The 16841-nt window shown below is 38.6% G+C and overlaps 1 protein-coding gene across 8 annotated transcripts in view; it reads left to right on the top strand.

Annotated features, from left to right (window-relative positions):
• Positions 1–16841, top strand: part of FAM149A (family with sequence similarity 149 member A) — a 32842-nt gene that overhangs the window by 3373 nt on the left and 12628 nt on the right. For 2 of the 8 annotated variants that reach the window (XM_065061116.1, XM_065061110.1), the window contains exons 1-3: positions 11870–12091; positions 14538–14648; positions 15654–15777. Coding sequence is in view for 2 of the 8 variants with exons in the window: in XM_065061117.1 (XP_064917189.1) it covers positions 14538–14648; positions 15654–15777 (235 nt within the window). In the remaining 6 variants the exon portion in view is untranslated. Of the gene's footprint in view, positions 1–11867; positions 12092–14537; positions 14649–15653; positions 15778–16841 lie in introns of those variants that run through there. The other 6 variants (XM_065061117.1, XM_065061114.1, XM_065061111.1 and 3 more) reach the window with 5 other exon arrangements.

The raw sequence follows: 16841 nt of genomic DNA, 5'->3' as shown, positions 1-16841 counted from the left end.
GAATAGGGAGGTGAATCTGGTATGAAGGGTATCAACAGAGTTCTATTGATAAGGTATATGATGCTTTATATAAACAATACCAGAACTAAATCAGTGTTGTTTGCCTATAATTTCCCACTAGTTGTTTCTTTTTTCAGTACCAAAACTAAATCCAAGTATAATGTTCTGAGACCTTATTTCTGTTGCAGGCCTGATGACTTTTATAATTAAAAAAATAAAGGTATGAAATTCACTCTTATGACAAACTAACCAGTTGTATTGGGATGAAGAGGAAACCCTATTACATCAAAACTGCTGTGTGCAGCAAAATGCATATTTCGGCTTGCGATAGAAACACTTCTAACCGATATCCCCTAATTATCCGCTGTTATACTTTTGTATGCGTAGTGGCATTTCAAATATTTTATTCATAGCAGTCAACCTTATTCTGATAAGCTATTGTCTATCTTAAAAACAAAACAAAACAAACCAGAAAGATGTAGAAGGAGGAATAAGATACATCAGTTTGACAAGGAAAGTCTATACCTTCACATTAGCATTTTTTAATTAGATGGTTTCACCCAAGCTTTTAGAAGCAGCATTGTAATTAAATATTAAAAACTTCAGTATTCCTTGCGTAGAGTTCAGATTTGAATTTCTGAATTACAGAACATAATATTATATTAGTGATAGGATGCTTTTGCTTACCCAAATGAAGTAATTGGTTAATAAATGAAAAGATCCATTTTATGTCTTAATGTTTTTTATTTAGGTGTTGACAAGTTGATAGCAATCAAAGTACACTGAGAGTGCAAACCAGTGAAAATCTGGAACTAATATCTTCCTGTCTTTGGCAGGTACACTGAATTTTCTGAGCTCCATAACTACCAACAACTTGTCCTAATACCATATAGGGCTAAACTATAGCAGTACTTTGTAGGATTTTACATTTACTGTTTATTTACATAGTGACTTCATATCCTTCTAATAAAATTAAAGTAGTGGTAATGAATAAATCTCTTTTTCTTTAAATGGAAAAAAATAATCCACTTCTATTACTGTTTGAAAAAATTTATCCTGCTATATGAGATAATGAAATTCTTTGGAAGGATAAGAAGATGCCTTATGCTACACTTACTACAATATGCTGATGACAAACAGATACATAGAATCCATTTTTTAAGGAACATTAGTTTTGCTGACCTAACATGTTGCAGCAACTAGAGGAGATAATAGCCCTTAGGTGATCTAAAGGTAAATTGGGCAGGCTTAATTTATGTTATTTAGAAGTGGGTAATATTTTGCAGAAATTAATTGCACTGCTCCCCATTTTCTGCATAGTTCTAACACCTGGAAAATGTGTTTGTGAACTTGGAATGAGAAGGGTAGCTTTATCTGCCATGGAAAAATCTCACTGTCTCCTGCTAGCTTTCATTTCTCAGTAGCTCAAGCTTTGGCATTCAAAATGATTAACTTTGAAAATGTGGGTATAAGTAACTTGATGAGCTGCAGAAGAGGATGGAAACTTGGGTTCCCTGTCTCCTGTTTTAACCACTAAAAGCAATAGATCTCTTTCATGCTGTAATACATACTAGCCTAGTTAGAGCATTACAGTTACTTAGCTGCTCATTTGCATTATATTGATCTAAAAGAGTAAATGTAGTAATGTGGTGGTTTGTCATAGTCTATTTTTTTCATTGCAAATAAGTGTAAAAGTACTTAGAGCTAAATTTTAATTTTACATGGTACTATGGAGGTCAATATTCCTCTAGATAGATGGAACTAAAAATAATTACTAGCATTTTATATGTAACATAAGGTTTTTGGTGAAGTCTTATGAAGTTTCCAGCAAGTACCTAATCAGCTAGAGAATAAATGTAAAAAAAAAATAAAATTTAACACCAAAGAATCCGAATTTTCCTCAAAGTGCTTTTGTTGCTTTCAGATGCTAAGAAGTTATTCTTGTGTACCCTTATTAGTCTGTGTTGTTTATAGGAAACTGAAGTGCTATGTTTACAATCAGGCATTTTATTTCTGATCCACTGAGCAGGATCACTAGCATTAGCCATGAAAAGAGAAGAGGAAAAGCCCTGGGCTGATCTTGTTATGCTTAACTGTGATTGTGAATTCCTTTAAAATCTTCCTCTAAAGTCTTTCACAACACTCTCTGAATGAGTGACAGTTTTTACATCCTTATTATTCCCTCTCCTGACTAGGTGTGATGAACTACTAATAGTCTTCAAAATAAGTCCTCTTTCATTATGAGTGATTTTTATATGTCCAATTTTCCTCAGAGATTAATGTACAGAATGGAAAAAAAATGTTCTGATCTCTACGATGTTATACTGATGAAAGAAGTCTATTATGAAAAGGTACTAACTGAGTTTCCAAATGTACAACAGTAACAAGAATATACAGGGAAAGTCTTGTGGACCACTTCCAAGTGTTTGTTAGGCTGCTACTCCCTCCCTGTCTGTTCACAGACACTTGATCCTGCAGCAGTAAAAGCCTCCTATCAGATCCAAAGAAATAAAACACCTTCTCTAAAACACTAATTAGCATTCTTTATTATTGCAGTTAATTAAGATGATAGTATTTTTCTTAAGGTTGATTCATAATTTATATTAAAAAGTCAGATTTACTTCTCTAAGTAGAAGAGGTACTTAATATGCATATCTTGCTCTGCAAAATTGTTTATATTTCCTAGAACCAAGTGTTATCCTTGTATTTATGTTTTCACATCAAACCAAGATTTGAAATAGATTTTTTTTTTAAAGTACTCAACAAGCTCATCCCATCTTAAAGGCTTTATAATTTTGAAATGTGTTAAAAAAAATGTAGAGGAATAAAATTACTATATACAAATAAGCCTATCTTTAAAATTAAAGTGGTTTATTGTTACTTTGTTTTGTAAAGACAGGAGCAGAACTCAAGATAGATCCTGGTTGCAAGAGCCTGAAATCTATTTCAGGAGTCAGTATGAAAGTGCCTAATAGTAGGCATTCTACTTACATGTATGTAATACAGATATCCACATAAGATGTTGTGTTGTACGTAAATGTATTATTATTGTATTAAAAATTATGGCCTGTTTTTTCCCTTATTCCACGTCTTTAGGAGTAGCCCTGAAGACACATAAGGGTACTACATGTGTGCTGCTCTATGTGTTGCCAGTGATTTAAAACAAAGATTATGTTCACGTATTTCTTGTTTTTCTTCAGATGCAATAACAAGTGAAGACTTTAACCCCAAGGAGAAGCAGGTCTTGGGCAAAAGAGGTGGTTTTGAGTGCAGGTAGTGAACGCTGTGTGCTGAAGGCTGCTGCAGAGGACTAACAAGCTGCAGAGGGTGATGTGGGGAAGCACTGAGGAACCTCTGTGCTCTGGGATGCCAGTTCTGAGAGAACCTGTTGCTACCTGGAAACAAAGAGTGTTTGTGGTTCTGAGTTGCAGTGGGCCCTCTTATTAACATACTGCTGGCCTATTTATTTATTTGTTTATTTATTTATTTATTTATTTATTTATTTATTTATTTATTTATAATTTAGATTTATTTATTTATTTATTTTAAATTTAGCCATTGTGCATTTTTTTCCCCAAAACTGAGATATAAGAACATATCATAGCCTTCTTGGAGGCCATCTGTGTCACGAGGGAGTAATTTAGGGTTCTGCTTGCTGTAGAACAATGTTTGGGTTTCTTAGAGAGAAGCGCGACTTAAAAGAGTTCGGTGGTGGGTTCACTCTATTATTTACTGCATGGGGGAAATATGCCAAGCCAAATCCTGCTTACCTTTTCTCCAGGAACCTGATATCTGTTCACGAAGCAAACCTTCAGGTGTCTTCCCTCCCTGATAACCGTTCACTCCAGAGTCTGTGTCTTGAGGCTTCAGAGACAAACTTTCAGGCGAGGCCTGTACCCGTTGCAGTGCAAACTGTCAGAATCCTTCTCTCCCTGGTAACCGTTTGCTTTGGAGTCTGTATTTTAGAACTCCAGTGGCAAACTTTCAGGTGAGGCCTGACAACCATATGCAGAGCAGACTTTCAGGAGACAAAATTCTTAGAAAAATAAAAATATAGTGGAGTAGAGGAGCAGGAGAGCTGGCTCCAGCTGGGTACCTGTGCAGAGGTCCACCCAAGCATAGAAAACTACAAACTTTTATATCTTTACAGACCATTCACATGGTGATTCTGTCCAGCAGCAATATTTCACCACCAGGTCCTTTGCTCCCCTTTTGCACCCTTTTTCTCTGACTCCATGTGGGCCTTTGTTTTGTTCAGTTGTAGACAGTGTTTTTGGTCCATATCCTTGAAGGTGTCGTTTTGTCTCGATAAATCCTTTCTTCTCAGCAAAGTGCACTTTGCAGATGTTGATAATGTCTCTGCATTAGACTTGGATTGTGGTTTTCCCAGTCAGTTCCATTTTTCCCAGCAAGCTAGACTTTATCTTGCAGGCGTTTAGTGTAGTCTGCAGTAGCTTTTGGTAAATAAGAGCTTAACATTTTAGAAAATCTAGTCTACCAAGTAATATGAATCAAAAAAGTATATTAACAATCATACAACCTTCTATCTCTAAATAATCCATTTTATTTGGTGTGCATCTACTTAAGCTAAATGATTAATATTGAACTTGAATTGGGCTCATCTGCTATACTCTGAGTAGTAAAACCATTGCCATACAGCTCACTTATTTAGCAGGGAGACCTCAAAGTAGGCTCATCCAGGCTGTTCTATTTATAGAATGAAGTTGTTGACTTGTAGTCAAATTGCATACAGTAGGAAAAGTATGCACGAGACTCCCTGTGCCCACAAGCCACCAGTGTTCAATGTGCCATTCTGCTTCCCTGTGGGTCTCCTGGAAGGAGTTCTTGGCTTGGCTACATCTCAGGCCCTTACCTCCCCTGGAGCCTGGACTAAACTGCTGCTGGTTTGGCTGGGGGGGGTTGAGTGCATCCGCCACAATCTGCCTACCTAGACCATAGTAATTGCAGTGTTACTATGAGATAATGAGGAAGTATATTGATCAGCTGTGTTGCACTGATGAGGGATGATAGTCCTTTGTCAAAGTCTTTCAAGATTACCTCCTCTCTGGAGCTGAAGACAGTGTATTACAAAGCTGTCATCTTTTAGAACCTAGTGTAGCTTTTAAGATTATTTGGGAAAATATTTTTGCCTACATATGAAGAACCTTACATTATGGCAAATTATATTGATTTGATCAGATCACGAAGACTGTGCCCTGAAAACTCACTGACATTTCAACTGTATGAATACTCTTAGGTTAGTCTAATCATCAAAGCATCAGTAACCCATATATAGATTCAAAGACAGTAAGGGCCATTTCTGAAAAATGAAGGGCCCAATCAGATGGTATGACTGAATGCTAACAGTAGAAAAACTGATAAAGATTCATATTTTCAAGCTTCAGACAAAGTCAATACTTGGTTGAACAATGAGCAAGATGACTGAAAACACTGAAACACTTTCAACAATGCTCATTAATAGATAAGATAGCAAAATGAAAATAATCTATTGTGTCTGAAGTGACACTCATCAACAAGCACATGTGCTATCATTTTTTTGGTTTGAAAACCTTTTTATACCTGTCTTAAAATAATTTTCTGTGGAAAGTTATGATTCTGCTTCATTTACTGTGTACCTGCTGGACTTTTCAAGATACATCACAATTGTCTTAACACCAAGAAAGCTGAAGAAGAGGGATTGTAAGCAGGAACATGCATTGTTGTCATCTTCCTTGATTTCCTTTGTATTGTCGCAATAATTAAAGGCCGAGCCAAAGTGAGTGCTTTCAACAGTTGTAAAAGTCACTGGATCAGTCTCATAAAATGACCAGGCTGCTGAAGGAAGAATTTGGTGCTGTGGTATTAACCAGGTGTAAGTGTGCTCAGCCCTGAGCCCTTCCGGTACAGCAGAGTCTTCAGGTGCACCTCTTCTAGGGTCTGCCAACGATGTGCAGCACTGTCTGTCATATTTGGCTGTCTGTGGTCATTGTAGTTGTTACAAAAGGGTGAAAGTGCTCTTATCTCTTAAAGGTCCTCTGAGTCTGTTTGGAAAACAAACAAACAACAAAAAGTCAATAAACAGCAATCTTGTCAAACAATACTGGGGGAGTGTACCATAGTCGACCCCAACCAAGTTGGAGAGGTCACCACCTCACGTGGCGGGAAGAGGGCATGTGCATTTCCTATGAGCTTTGTACTTTCTGGGGTATAAATGTTCAACTACGATGCTGCATTGCATGCCTGGAATATTGTTCATCACTGGTGCAGAAAGCAGCTGGGGTGGAAGGGCCTTTTTGAGCAGTGACAATAACTTGGCGTCGTTTGTGATAAGGTTTTTATGTTCTGCTCTATGAACAAGATAGTGACCAGGAGTGGTCTGTTCACTTCCATCAAACGGCTCCTGCAAGGTGGGTGCTGTGTTCGCAGTAACCCTTTACAGAAGAATATTAAGTGGGCTGGATTTGTGGAGTAACAACTTTTGTGCATTGTATCACTTCAAAGAATAATAAGAAATAGGCTCCCATGGTAATTGTCCCAAACCAGTGTAAAAAAGGATGAAGTAATTTCAAAATAGGTTTCTTCCCACAGATATATATATTTGTGTTAACGAGAGCTTGAATATTGTTGAATATTGATTTTTTTTAAGTCTTGTATCAAAGTTTTCTATAAATTTATCATACAAATCTTAGTTATCTCATGGTTTTACAAACATAAATGTGGGATGGAACAACCAGCAGAAAGTGAGAACATGAATGAAATTAATACTGTTAGGTTGTAAGATAAAGCATGTCATGAGAGTATGATGTATTTAGTACATTTACATTTGTTACAAATCATGTTTCCAAAATAGAAAATAATACGTAAAGAAAATGGGAGAGCTGAGAAAATTAACTCTTGGACAATGAGGCAGCAGCTTTATCAGAGATGAGGATATTATACATTGTTGACAATGGAGCAATGTGTAATAAATATTTTTATCAGAAGCTGTGGCTACAAAATGGTCTTTGACCCATCTATTAGAGGGGTCTCATGATAGTTAGTAAAGTTAATATTTTTATATGTTCAGTGACTTTTCTAAACTCCTCTGGTTGAATGCCTTTTGGCATCTCCTTTTATAACACACTCCAGTTCCAAATTAGGGTGGTAGTAGTAGTAATAATAAACTCTTTCTCAATTAATTATCCATCAAATTATTATTGCCTTGGTGGGAAAGGAGGAAGAAAGGGCTTGATTTAGAGTAATGCAGTTGCTATTGTGCTTTTTCCTATTAACGTTTTTTTGTACAATTTGGTGGTTGGGTGTGAGGGGTGACCAGTGACTCTTTCTTGCAGTTGCAAGGACAAACAAGCCTTCCAAAAAGCAAAAACATTACACAAGATCTAACTCTTGGTCTCGGTCCTTACGCTGAGTGAATGTAGGAAAAGGTGGGAGATGAGCTTGAGAGTGAACAAAGGAAAATAATGTATTTAGGGGAATAATAATCACAACCTACCTTACACAATGCTGACCTCAAAACTGGCAGTTATGACTCAGAAATGAGATGTTGGCAGTGTCTTTGACAGCTCTGTGAATGACTGTGGCTGGGTGTGGTGGTAACCAGAAAAAGCAATAAAATCTTGTTCCTCATCAGGCACAGAGTGGAAAGCACCATTTCGCCGCAGCATTATCCATCTTGTGTGCTAACTGCGGTTCTGGTTTCACATCTCAAGAAAGGCAGCTGGGATGTGTTAGTGGGGAACAGCTACCTGCCTTCAGAAGAGAGACTGTGAAGACTAATTTGCCGGTTTTGAGAGGAGGAGGCTCAGGTTGTGATTGCTACAGATGTGACGCTTAAAGAACTCTGGCTGTAGTGTAATGGACAGCCAGGATGGGAACCTGTTAACCATGAGATGCTGCAATAGTAGAATTAGAGGGCATGCATGGAAAATGAGTAGATTAGTGTGAACAATTTAGAGGAAAAGATAATAAACACTTCTTTTTTTTATTTTTTTTATCTTCTTCTACTTCAGCAGAGTGGGCAGTAACTTCTGGAATTTGTTGCAACAGGAGGTTATAGAGGCAAATAGTATCAGCAGGTATAGAAAGGTTTTCAAGAAAATGCTGGACAAGAAGTCCTGAATGGATGCGAAATATTGGGGTGGGGATTTACTTGCTTCACATCTATTAACCCACTATAGTACATACTGCTGGAGAAGGAAGAAATACACTGTAGATGATGGCCAGATTTATGTGCTTCTGCTAAACAGTATGTCCTGTTGCTGCTATCACAGAAAATATCGGAGTAAATGGACTATCATTATTATCCAGTAGGACATTTCTTATGTTCCTGGATTACTTAGGCAACAACTACAGCTAGGAGTAACCAAAATAGAAGGCTTTGTATGTGTGTGTGAGTACACAGGGGTGGTGGAACGAGCTCCCAAGGCTAAAATTTGTGTTCCAAGGCCAAAATCTGTAAAATGTGATGAGATGTTTTACAGACTCTTCTTTTTAAAGGTGAGTTGCACACAACACTTGAAGGATATCACACTGCAGGGCTTCTGAAGTTTTTTCTGGGGAGGAAACGTGAGGGTTTTCAAAGTCTGCTGTTCATTTCCATTTCAGCTTCCTCACTTTGGAGGACAACTTTCTATTAGCATTTCTGATTTTCACCCTCTTTAAATACATTTCAAATTAGCTGTGAAACTAATCTGCTAGTGATGACATCATACATGCTATATCTCTTCAGAATTCTGACCTCACGAACCACCTTCAAGATCTTTGTGTTTAAAATCACATGCAAGGCAATAGCTTGTGCATCTTATGTCCTTTTTTTTTTTTTCTAATTAATCTCAAAACATTTCTCCTTCCATATTCACCATTTTTATTGCCTTTGTGTTCTCCTAAGCCTGGAATTTCTTTCTTAAATTGCTGTTATGCCTTCATATCAAGCCCTTCATGTGTGCTGGAATATGCTTTTTCTGACTTGTATGCTTTTTCTGACTTGTAATTGGGAAGGAAACCTGAAGCTGTAATACATTATAAAAAAACCAAACCAAACCAAACCAAAACACCACACTTTAAGCTTTTTGGCCATATAGATTCACTTTTCCTTGTTGTTTAGGCTCCTTCTCCTCTTATCTGACATTCTCCTCTTCTTAATGTAGAACGAAGGGCTCTCTTACCTCTGTTCAGCATTCTGAGGTTGATGGTATAAACAATTCTGTAGCACAGTTTGACCCTTAAATGCAACTGTGAAACTTAGGTGCTTAGCTGCCTTATTATATTTATCATTTTTTGATCTAAGCAACTAGACAAATTTTGTGTGTTACTTCAGAAAAGAGGGGAGAAAAATAAAATGTTTCTTGCACCTCTTGCCATGAATATAGAAATGTTAGTTGTACCAAATTTAAAACTGTTTTACTGCCAATGAGGCTCTACTGTCCCCCCCTCCCCCCATGCCACTTTACAAAACAAACAAATAAACACAAAACAAAGATCTTAAAATGTGACTGAAGACATAAGCTGCTTCATTTACTTGGGCCTTCTCTTCGTATTTTTTGTTCTTATTTTGTTCTATTTCAGTCAAGATCCTTTTTTTCCCATCATTCAAACTCATGAGCAGCCTTATATTTTCCTTTGTTTTGACACAGTTTTGTTTGAGACTAATATTTTGTCTTGTGTTAGCAAATGTAATGACTTGGAGCAGTCTGAAATAAACAAACACAGCCAACAGTTTGTGGTTAATTCAGCCTAGTATAGGATTATTTTGGGCATTGTCTCTGTGCTGTGAATGTTGTTTTTAAAGGAAACATTACACACAGTAAAACTGGTCTAAACACAATTTAAACACACTTCATTGTTATATGTCTATTTATTAATAAACTGTTATTGGAAATAGCTGGCCTACAAGCTCTGGGGATTTAGGGAGAAGATCACAGGGTTTCTTTCTTATTTTTGCCTTTGGTTGTCTGCACTCTGGATGTGCTTTTTATTTTTTCAGCTAGAGAAAGCCATCCCACTGCCATGTTTGTGCTAACATGTTCCCCTCTGATATCTTTTGTTGAGATGAAGTAGCAGTCAGTGGTGTATTCAAAATTTTGTGCTTCTGGAGTTCTGCTGCCGTGGAAATGTTTTTTTGTTTTATTCTTTTGTGTGTTTTTTTGTTTGGTTGGTTGGTTTGGTTTGGTTTTTGTATTTTGGTTTTGTTTGTTTGTTTTTAATTTATTCTTTTAACATTTTTAAGTGTTAAGTTGTAAGGCATGTTGAAGTAGGTGGAAGCTGAGGTGACCACAGCAATCAGCTGCGGCATGGGCAGTTACTGTGGATGTTAGTCTTCCTTGTGGTAGTGATTTTGTAGGATAATCAGTTATGTGACATCCATAATTGTTACCCTCAACACAAAGATTTTTTAAAAAAAGTGACTGATAACTTTGTGTCTGCATTTTTGCTTGCCATCCTCTGCTGCTTGTATATGTGAACAAGAGAAGTGTGCAAATACATGTTGTCCCTGGACTGATGGTGTAAATCTCTGCTGCAAAGCTTGCCTGCTTCGACTTTATGCAGGGGCATGTGGTCTTGGCCCTTTGTTATGCAGTGTGTTGTCTTTCTTCTAATTTGTTCTAGCAGATTAGAAGATAGAAAAAAAAAATAAACAGTAAAATACTCTTAAAGAGTACTTACGTACATGTGTGGGTAGTTCTTTAGGAACTTTAGGAACTTTAGAAGTGACCAAAAGCTAGATGATGGCAAAATCTCTTTAGAGCCTGCATAGTGCTACAGTGTTTAGTTCCCTTCACTCAAAACACAGTTTCATTATATCTAGTTGAAATACAATGTAGAAAATATTTGACAGGGTTCAAGAAATATTTTGCTTCATGTTCTAAATATTCTTGGAAGCGCAGTTGTAGTTCTTGGGGACTTACAGTATTCTGTTCATAAAAGCTGCATTCCACAAACATATGTATGTGCAGTGATTTAAAGTTAAAACTGCGTTTTCTAAACCCGAACATAACTCGGCTATTTTAGATCTTCATCTGCTTGTTGGATACATGTAGCTTGACAAAGAACTATGTTTTTTAATGTGTGTGTTGGAGGTTTTGGACAAACCTACTCTTAAGGAAGAATGATTGCTAAGGACAAGAAGAGTTGTTACAACATGAAAGTAAAATATTTCTTAATATTTTACTGGATCAGAAAAAAAAATAAAGATATATATATATATATATTTTTTAAAGCTGTGTTTGGCAAGAGTTCTTTGTATTTTGTTTGGTTGTGAAACTTGAAATATCATACAAATGCTGCTGTTTGTTTTCCTGTAATGAGAGGTTTCATATGCCATACTTTCTCAGTCTTAATTTTCAGCATTTTAATGTTGCCCTTCTTCCTCTTTCCCAGTAAGAATACTTATTTTCTTTTTGCTTATGGAAAATGTACTTCTCCCTTTGAAAGACCCTTTCGCAAAAATACATAGACACCAGAATTTATATAGTGGAGCTAGACATGGATGGTCTAGTATAAATCTGCAGTTGACAGCCTAGACTCTGCCCTGTCACCTGTGCTCCACGAGATCAATGATTTGCACAGGGATAGTTCAGAGGCGAACTCAATTAACATGGAAAAGCCTTACTCAGTTGTAGAGCACAACAGAACTTTTTTACCATCTATAAAGGCAAGGGAGAACCCCTCTGGGCAGAAGGGCCCTAAATTGAGCCTTTTTTGGGTTGCGTGTTCGGAGGCGAGAGGCCGGAGAGATGCGCAGCCCTCCCATTCAGGCTGCGGACGGAGGGCCGCTTTATTTCGCGGGCACCCATTTGGGCCGGGAGCCCAGCGCTTGCCCTGGGGCGTGGCGGGGAGACCCACTGCGGAGCCACTCCGGCGCTGCCCACCCGCGGGGCGGGGGAATCGAGGCGCGGCGCTGCGGGGCGGGCGCTGCGGAGCCGGCGCTGCGGGGCCGCCGCCTCCTCGCCACCCTGCAGCGACCCAGACCCGGGCCAGGGGCCGCCCGGGGGCTCCGGCCGCGCTGCTCCCGCCCCTTCACGCTGCCCTCCTATGCGCGGGGCGCCGGCCCGGCAGGCGGCTGCTGCGGCGACCGGGGACTCCTCGTCGTGGGGTGAGTGCGGGCGGCAGGGCCGGGGGGCTGCACCCCCCTGGTTGTGGGGGACTGCAGCGTGCAGCCCGGGGGAGGCCGGGGCCGGCCTGCTAAACCCTCCCGGGCGGCTGAAGCGCTGGCGGGAGTAGGCAGACAGCGTTATTATTTTGTACCGTCATCATTTTAATGCCTGCGATTGCAGAGACTTCGGTTAGGGCTGGAGAGCAGCCGGGAGCTGGCTGCTGCAGTCCCTGGCGTTTGCTTGCCAGCGCTGGGGAGATGTGCTGTGGATGTGCGGGGGGTGGGATTTTCCTTCCGTTTTGTTTTATGGCAATCGTTTTCTGGCTCGTCTTCTAATGGCATGTGGTCCGAAGAGCAAGGAAGAGTCAGACCACGGCATGCAGTGGAATGATGTGGCAGAAACTCTTTTTTTGCTACATCTCACACCATTAAGTGTGATGGATATGCTCTGTTGCACAGACAGTCTGTGAAATTTTATTGGTGGTATTTCAGATTTTTTCATGTTTGTAGGTTCAGATTTCCCTAAAAGCCACAAAAAAAAAAACCAAACCCACCACCCTATCTGAAGTTTTTTAAGAAGTTGGAAAGCCTTATAGATACAGGGGATCCAATCGGTGTAGTCAGCTCAGATTGCCAGAAGTCTGTCAAGTAAATGGAACATCTGGAATCTAAAAGCAAAGGTTTCTTGCACAGGGAAATCACTGCTATGGGAAACAGAGGGTAGCAGTAGATGGTTTCTTACGCCAGTGGTTCTGTTCACAGGGTTCTGTCTCGAGCAGTTCAAGCAAGTTGACCAGGTAAAGGGGCGAGCAGTGAAGTGAGAAGTGGTGATATTAAGCTATGTAACAATACCAAAGACAAGGGACAGCTATGAAGAAAAATACTAAAGACGTTATAAGATTGCCTGGGCAATAACAGGACAAATGGAATGGCAGAGAGGCATGTACATGAACAGGAGTAGCTTATTTTCCATGTAGGAAATGGACTGTGAGCTCACTGCTGTTGCTTGGAAGATAGGTCTTGGTGTCATGACAAAATGAAGGACTGTGTCTTATTTCATAGGACCTCTTGGTTCTGACAGTGGCCAAAAGCAGGTGCCTAGGGAAGAGGGAGGAAGTTTAGGGCAAACACACACAAATGCTTTCCAGTGCTGTTGTCCCAGACTCCAAGAATTTGCCATTCAAGGTCTTTCTTGATGAGAAGTTTAAACTTGTGGGTTTGGTGACTTTTTAGCCAAGGCATAGGAGTAGCACATGTGATGTGGTCTGTTTGAGTGGGGAGTTAGGCTTTGACATGTGTGTTTTTGTAATCTGTGTAAGGGTAAGACATATCTGAATCCTAACTGTTGCAGGGCCAATCTACAGTTTGTGGCTAAAGAAATCCAGGAAATGCTTGAACTCTCAGCTGTTTCTTTACAGTTAATAATTCACAAATGTACTTTGATGTTATTCATGGTTATGACCTGAGGATTTTATGAGATGAAAACAGGAACTTCCACAGATTAAATAACCTGTTGCTCTAAAGGTGTTTCTGAGGAACACTTTGACACATTTGAATATATTCTGAAGGGGTGGGTTTAACATATTAATGACAGAATTTAGTGAGATTATGAAAATATATGGTTATAAACAGTTTCAGTTTAAAAAAAAAACCCAAACCAACAATAATTCTTCTATCATTAAAAGGTATTATTTTAAGGCTAGCAGTAAAAGTGCAGGCATTATTCTGCTTTACTCTGTTTTAATATTCATCCGTGTTGTTTGTAAGACATGGCTTTAAAGTTTGAGCATGTGTTCAGGTATTCGGAGAACTAAAACAAAAAGTTCTAGCATCTCATATGCTGGAAAGTTTGTGTCCTGTTTTTTAATACAGTGTTAAGGAGTCTTTGGTGCTGAAGGAACAAATGCTTCGTGGCCTGTAAATGTATTGAGAATATGCCCATAATTCCTGATGTACTACTAATATCTCTGTTCACTTAAAGTAACCAAGTTGAGAGTTCATGATTTTAGTAGAGGCCACTGTTTGCTTGGCACCATGTCTGCAACTTCTTTTTATGTGGAGACATGTCTGAGAAAATGGGCTCTATGTTAATGAATGAACAGAAAAACATAACTACTGTGTGGACAATTAGTGGTTTGTGCCTTTGCTCTGGTCCTGCAATAGTGAAGTGCTGCTGCATTTGTGGACTTCATGCAAATTTCAAAGTGCAAAATTGAATGAGAATGCCTCTGGAGTAAAATAAGTCTCAAATTAAATGCACATTTTTCTGAAAAATACTTCTGCAAATTAAAACTATTTTAAAACAAGGTAGTTTGTTTCAAGCAAATGTTTGTGTTAGTGAATAGGATTGGAAAATTTAACAGAGTTGCTATTTTTTTTCTTCTCCAGTGGAGGTGTGAGTTAACCTTATTTAATATTATGAAATGATGTGTTTCTGTGTTTTCAGGAAGGGACTGTCCAGAGGTTCTACAAATCAGTGTCTCTCAGGAAAAAGTGGAGAGTCTCTTCCAGTACTTTTTGAGAGAAATGTGCAGGAAGCCATCAACAATTATACTTGGTATGCATTTATTTCTGAAATAGTACTGCATTAATGAACTTTTGGCTTAAGTAGTTATTTCAAGATTGGTATTTATTTTCATGCTTCTGGTAATTTTCATGGATGACTACTATTTCAGGATATAATGCAGGATATAAATGAAACTAACCCAATGTTTAGAGGGTTTGAACTTCACTCCTGGTTTGTGTTATGGATTTCTGTATTTTTAAAGTATAGTGAAAGGCAGTGATTGAGTCTGAAAGGGAAGTCAGACTTTGTGGTTAAATGCAAATAATGCTCACTAGCGTTGCAGCTATGTTTATTTTCAATAAGTTTCATTCCCATTGGTGCTGGTTAGGATTTGCCTGGCCTGCCCACCTTGACTGCCCCTGCTTTCACTGGATCCCAGCATGAGTGGTAGATGGCAGGGACCAGATAGAGCTTTCTGAGAGCTGGAAGGTTTAAAGTGCACCCAGTCTAACAGCATAAAAGACGTTGTGTACAGATATGTAACTCAATGCTATTTAAAACACTTGTGGAGATGTTGTGCTCAGTTTTGCATAATTTTCTTGTGATAGCTTCTAATAGACTTAAAGAAGGCTTATGTTATCTTTAGTGTATAGTTTTTATGTGTCCATTAGATGAACTGGAGAAAACAAAATTATTAGAGGTGAAAATACTTGGTATGTCTGTGGGTATATATGTGTGGATATGTATTTGAATATATATGCATGTTCTAGAGTGCCCTTACAGTTGCAAAGACACACATACGTACACATAAAAGTGTAATGCCGTAAAAACAATTGCCTTTAAGGCAATAAATAGTACAAAAAGTAGCATGCACTCATTGCACTCTACTTAAAAACATACACTTGCAACTCTTCACATAGACTGTAACAGCATGTTCTGAAAATCTTGCATTTGACAGGAATATGTATCACTGTCCATTTATGTGATCAGTTGCATTATTTTAAAAATGTTTATACAGAATACCATTCTGTTCTTAATTTTAATTTCTCTTCACAGTGAAACACTTTCATCTAGTGGTCATACAACACCCACGGAGTTGAATAATTCTTGGTCTGGAATAAACAGCTATACTACTGGTTTGTCTACTGAAAGAAGTTCAGTTGACTCCTGGAGGGATGATGTATGTCACAGAAACTTTTATAGCACATTTTATCTAAATATTGTAAAATAGATTAATTTTTACAGAAAATGCACATGCAGCGTATGTTCTGTATGGGAAGTTAACCACTTTCATTCATTATAGCCTAATGATTAGGTATATTAATTGAATATTTAAAAAATAGTTCTGTTTGCAAGTTGGTGCAACTGATGTGTAACAAAAAAAATGAAATAAAAATATGAAAAGAATAAATCTGGGGAAAACAAACCTGTTTACCAAAGAGGGTAGGCTTAAGTTTCTGAGTCCAAGAGAGTGATAAAATGTGTTTTCAAATACTGTGTCTAAATTGAACTATTCTCAGTGTTTTGAGCCATAAAGTACATTCATGAGCATGCATGTCCCAGTCTGAGTAAATATTTAGCTCTTACCTTAGCTCAGTTCTGTTTTGTAGATGATGCAGAGGGAGGTTAAACCTGTTATGAAGGCTACCCTTGGAGGCACACCTGCTGCAGGCTGGCTGCATTGAATAAATCCAAAAGCATTGTGGTCACTGCCACTTTCATTTCAAAAAAGCCACCCATGATGGTAGTTCTGCCATACTTTTTGCATAATATCCTAATCTTCAGGGTACTGACCCTATCTGTTATTTCCAGCACTCCAGGAGAAAGTCTGACCCTGGATCTTAGAAAAAACTGGTTATTTTCCTATTCCTTTTCAGTGAGATTCCTTTCACAGCCTGAAGTGGTTGGGGCACTTGGCTGGAAGTGAACAGATATGATCTGAGCCTTGAGTACTGTTAATTTTTTCTGTGTTTTGGTATCTAATGTAAGGGGCCAAATGTCACTATGAACTGTGCCCCAGCCGAGGAACCCTCAGCTGTGTGCTTGTTTCCACATCACTGGATGAAGTCAGGCTCTTCCTTGCTACCGTCATATGTTCCTGCACTTGCCTGTTTCTGGTTGGTCTGGGTTGTACCTTCAATGGAGAGGTATGGAAGGCCATTTCTCACACTGACAGCTGTTTCCTAATGACCAGCTTGTCATGCTGAAGGAAGGTGCCTCATTGCCTTCTTAGCCGTTTTACTC

Source organism: Columba livia, chromosome 4 (genome assembly GCF_036013475.1).
Source record: "Columba livia isolate bColLiv1 breed racing homer chromosome 4, bColLiv1.pat.W.v2, whole genome shotgun sequence".
Lineage (NCBI taxonomy): Eukaryota > Metazoa > Chordata > Aves > Columbiformes > Columbidae > Columba > Columba livia.
This window is presented reverse-complemented; position numbering and strand designations above follow the sequence as displayed.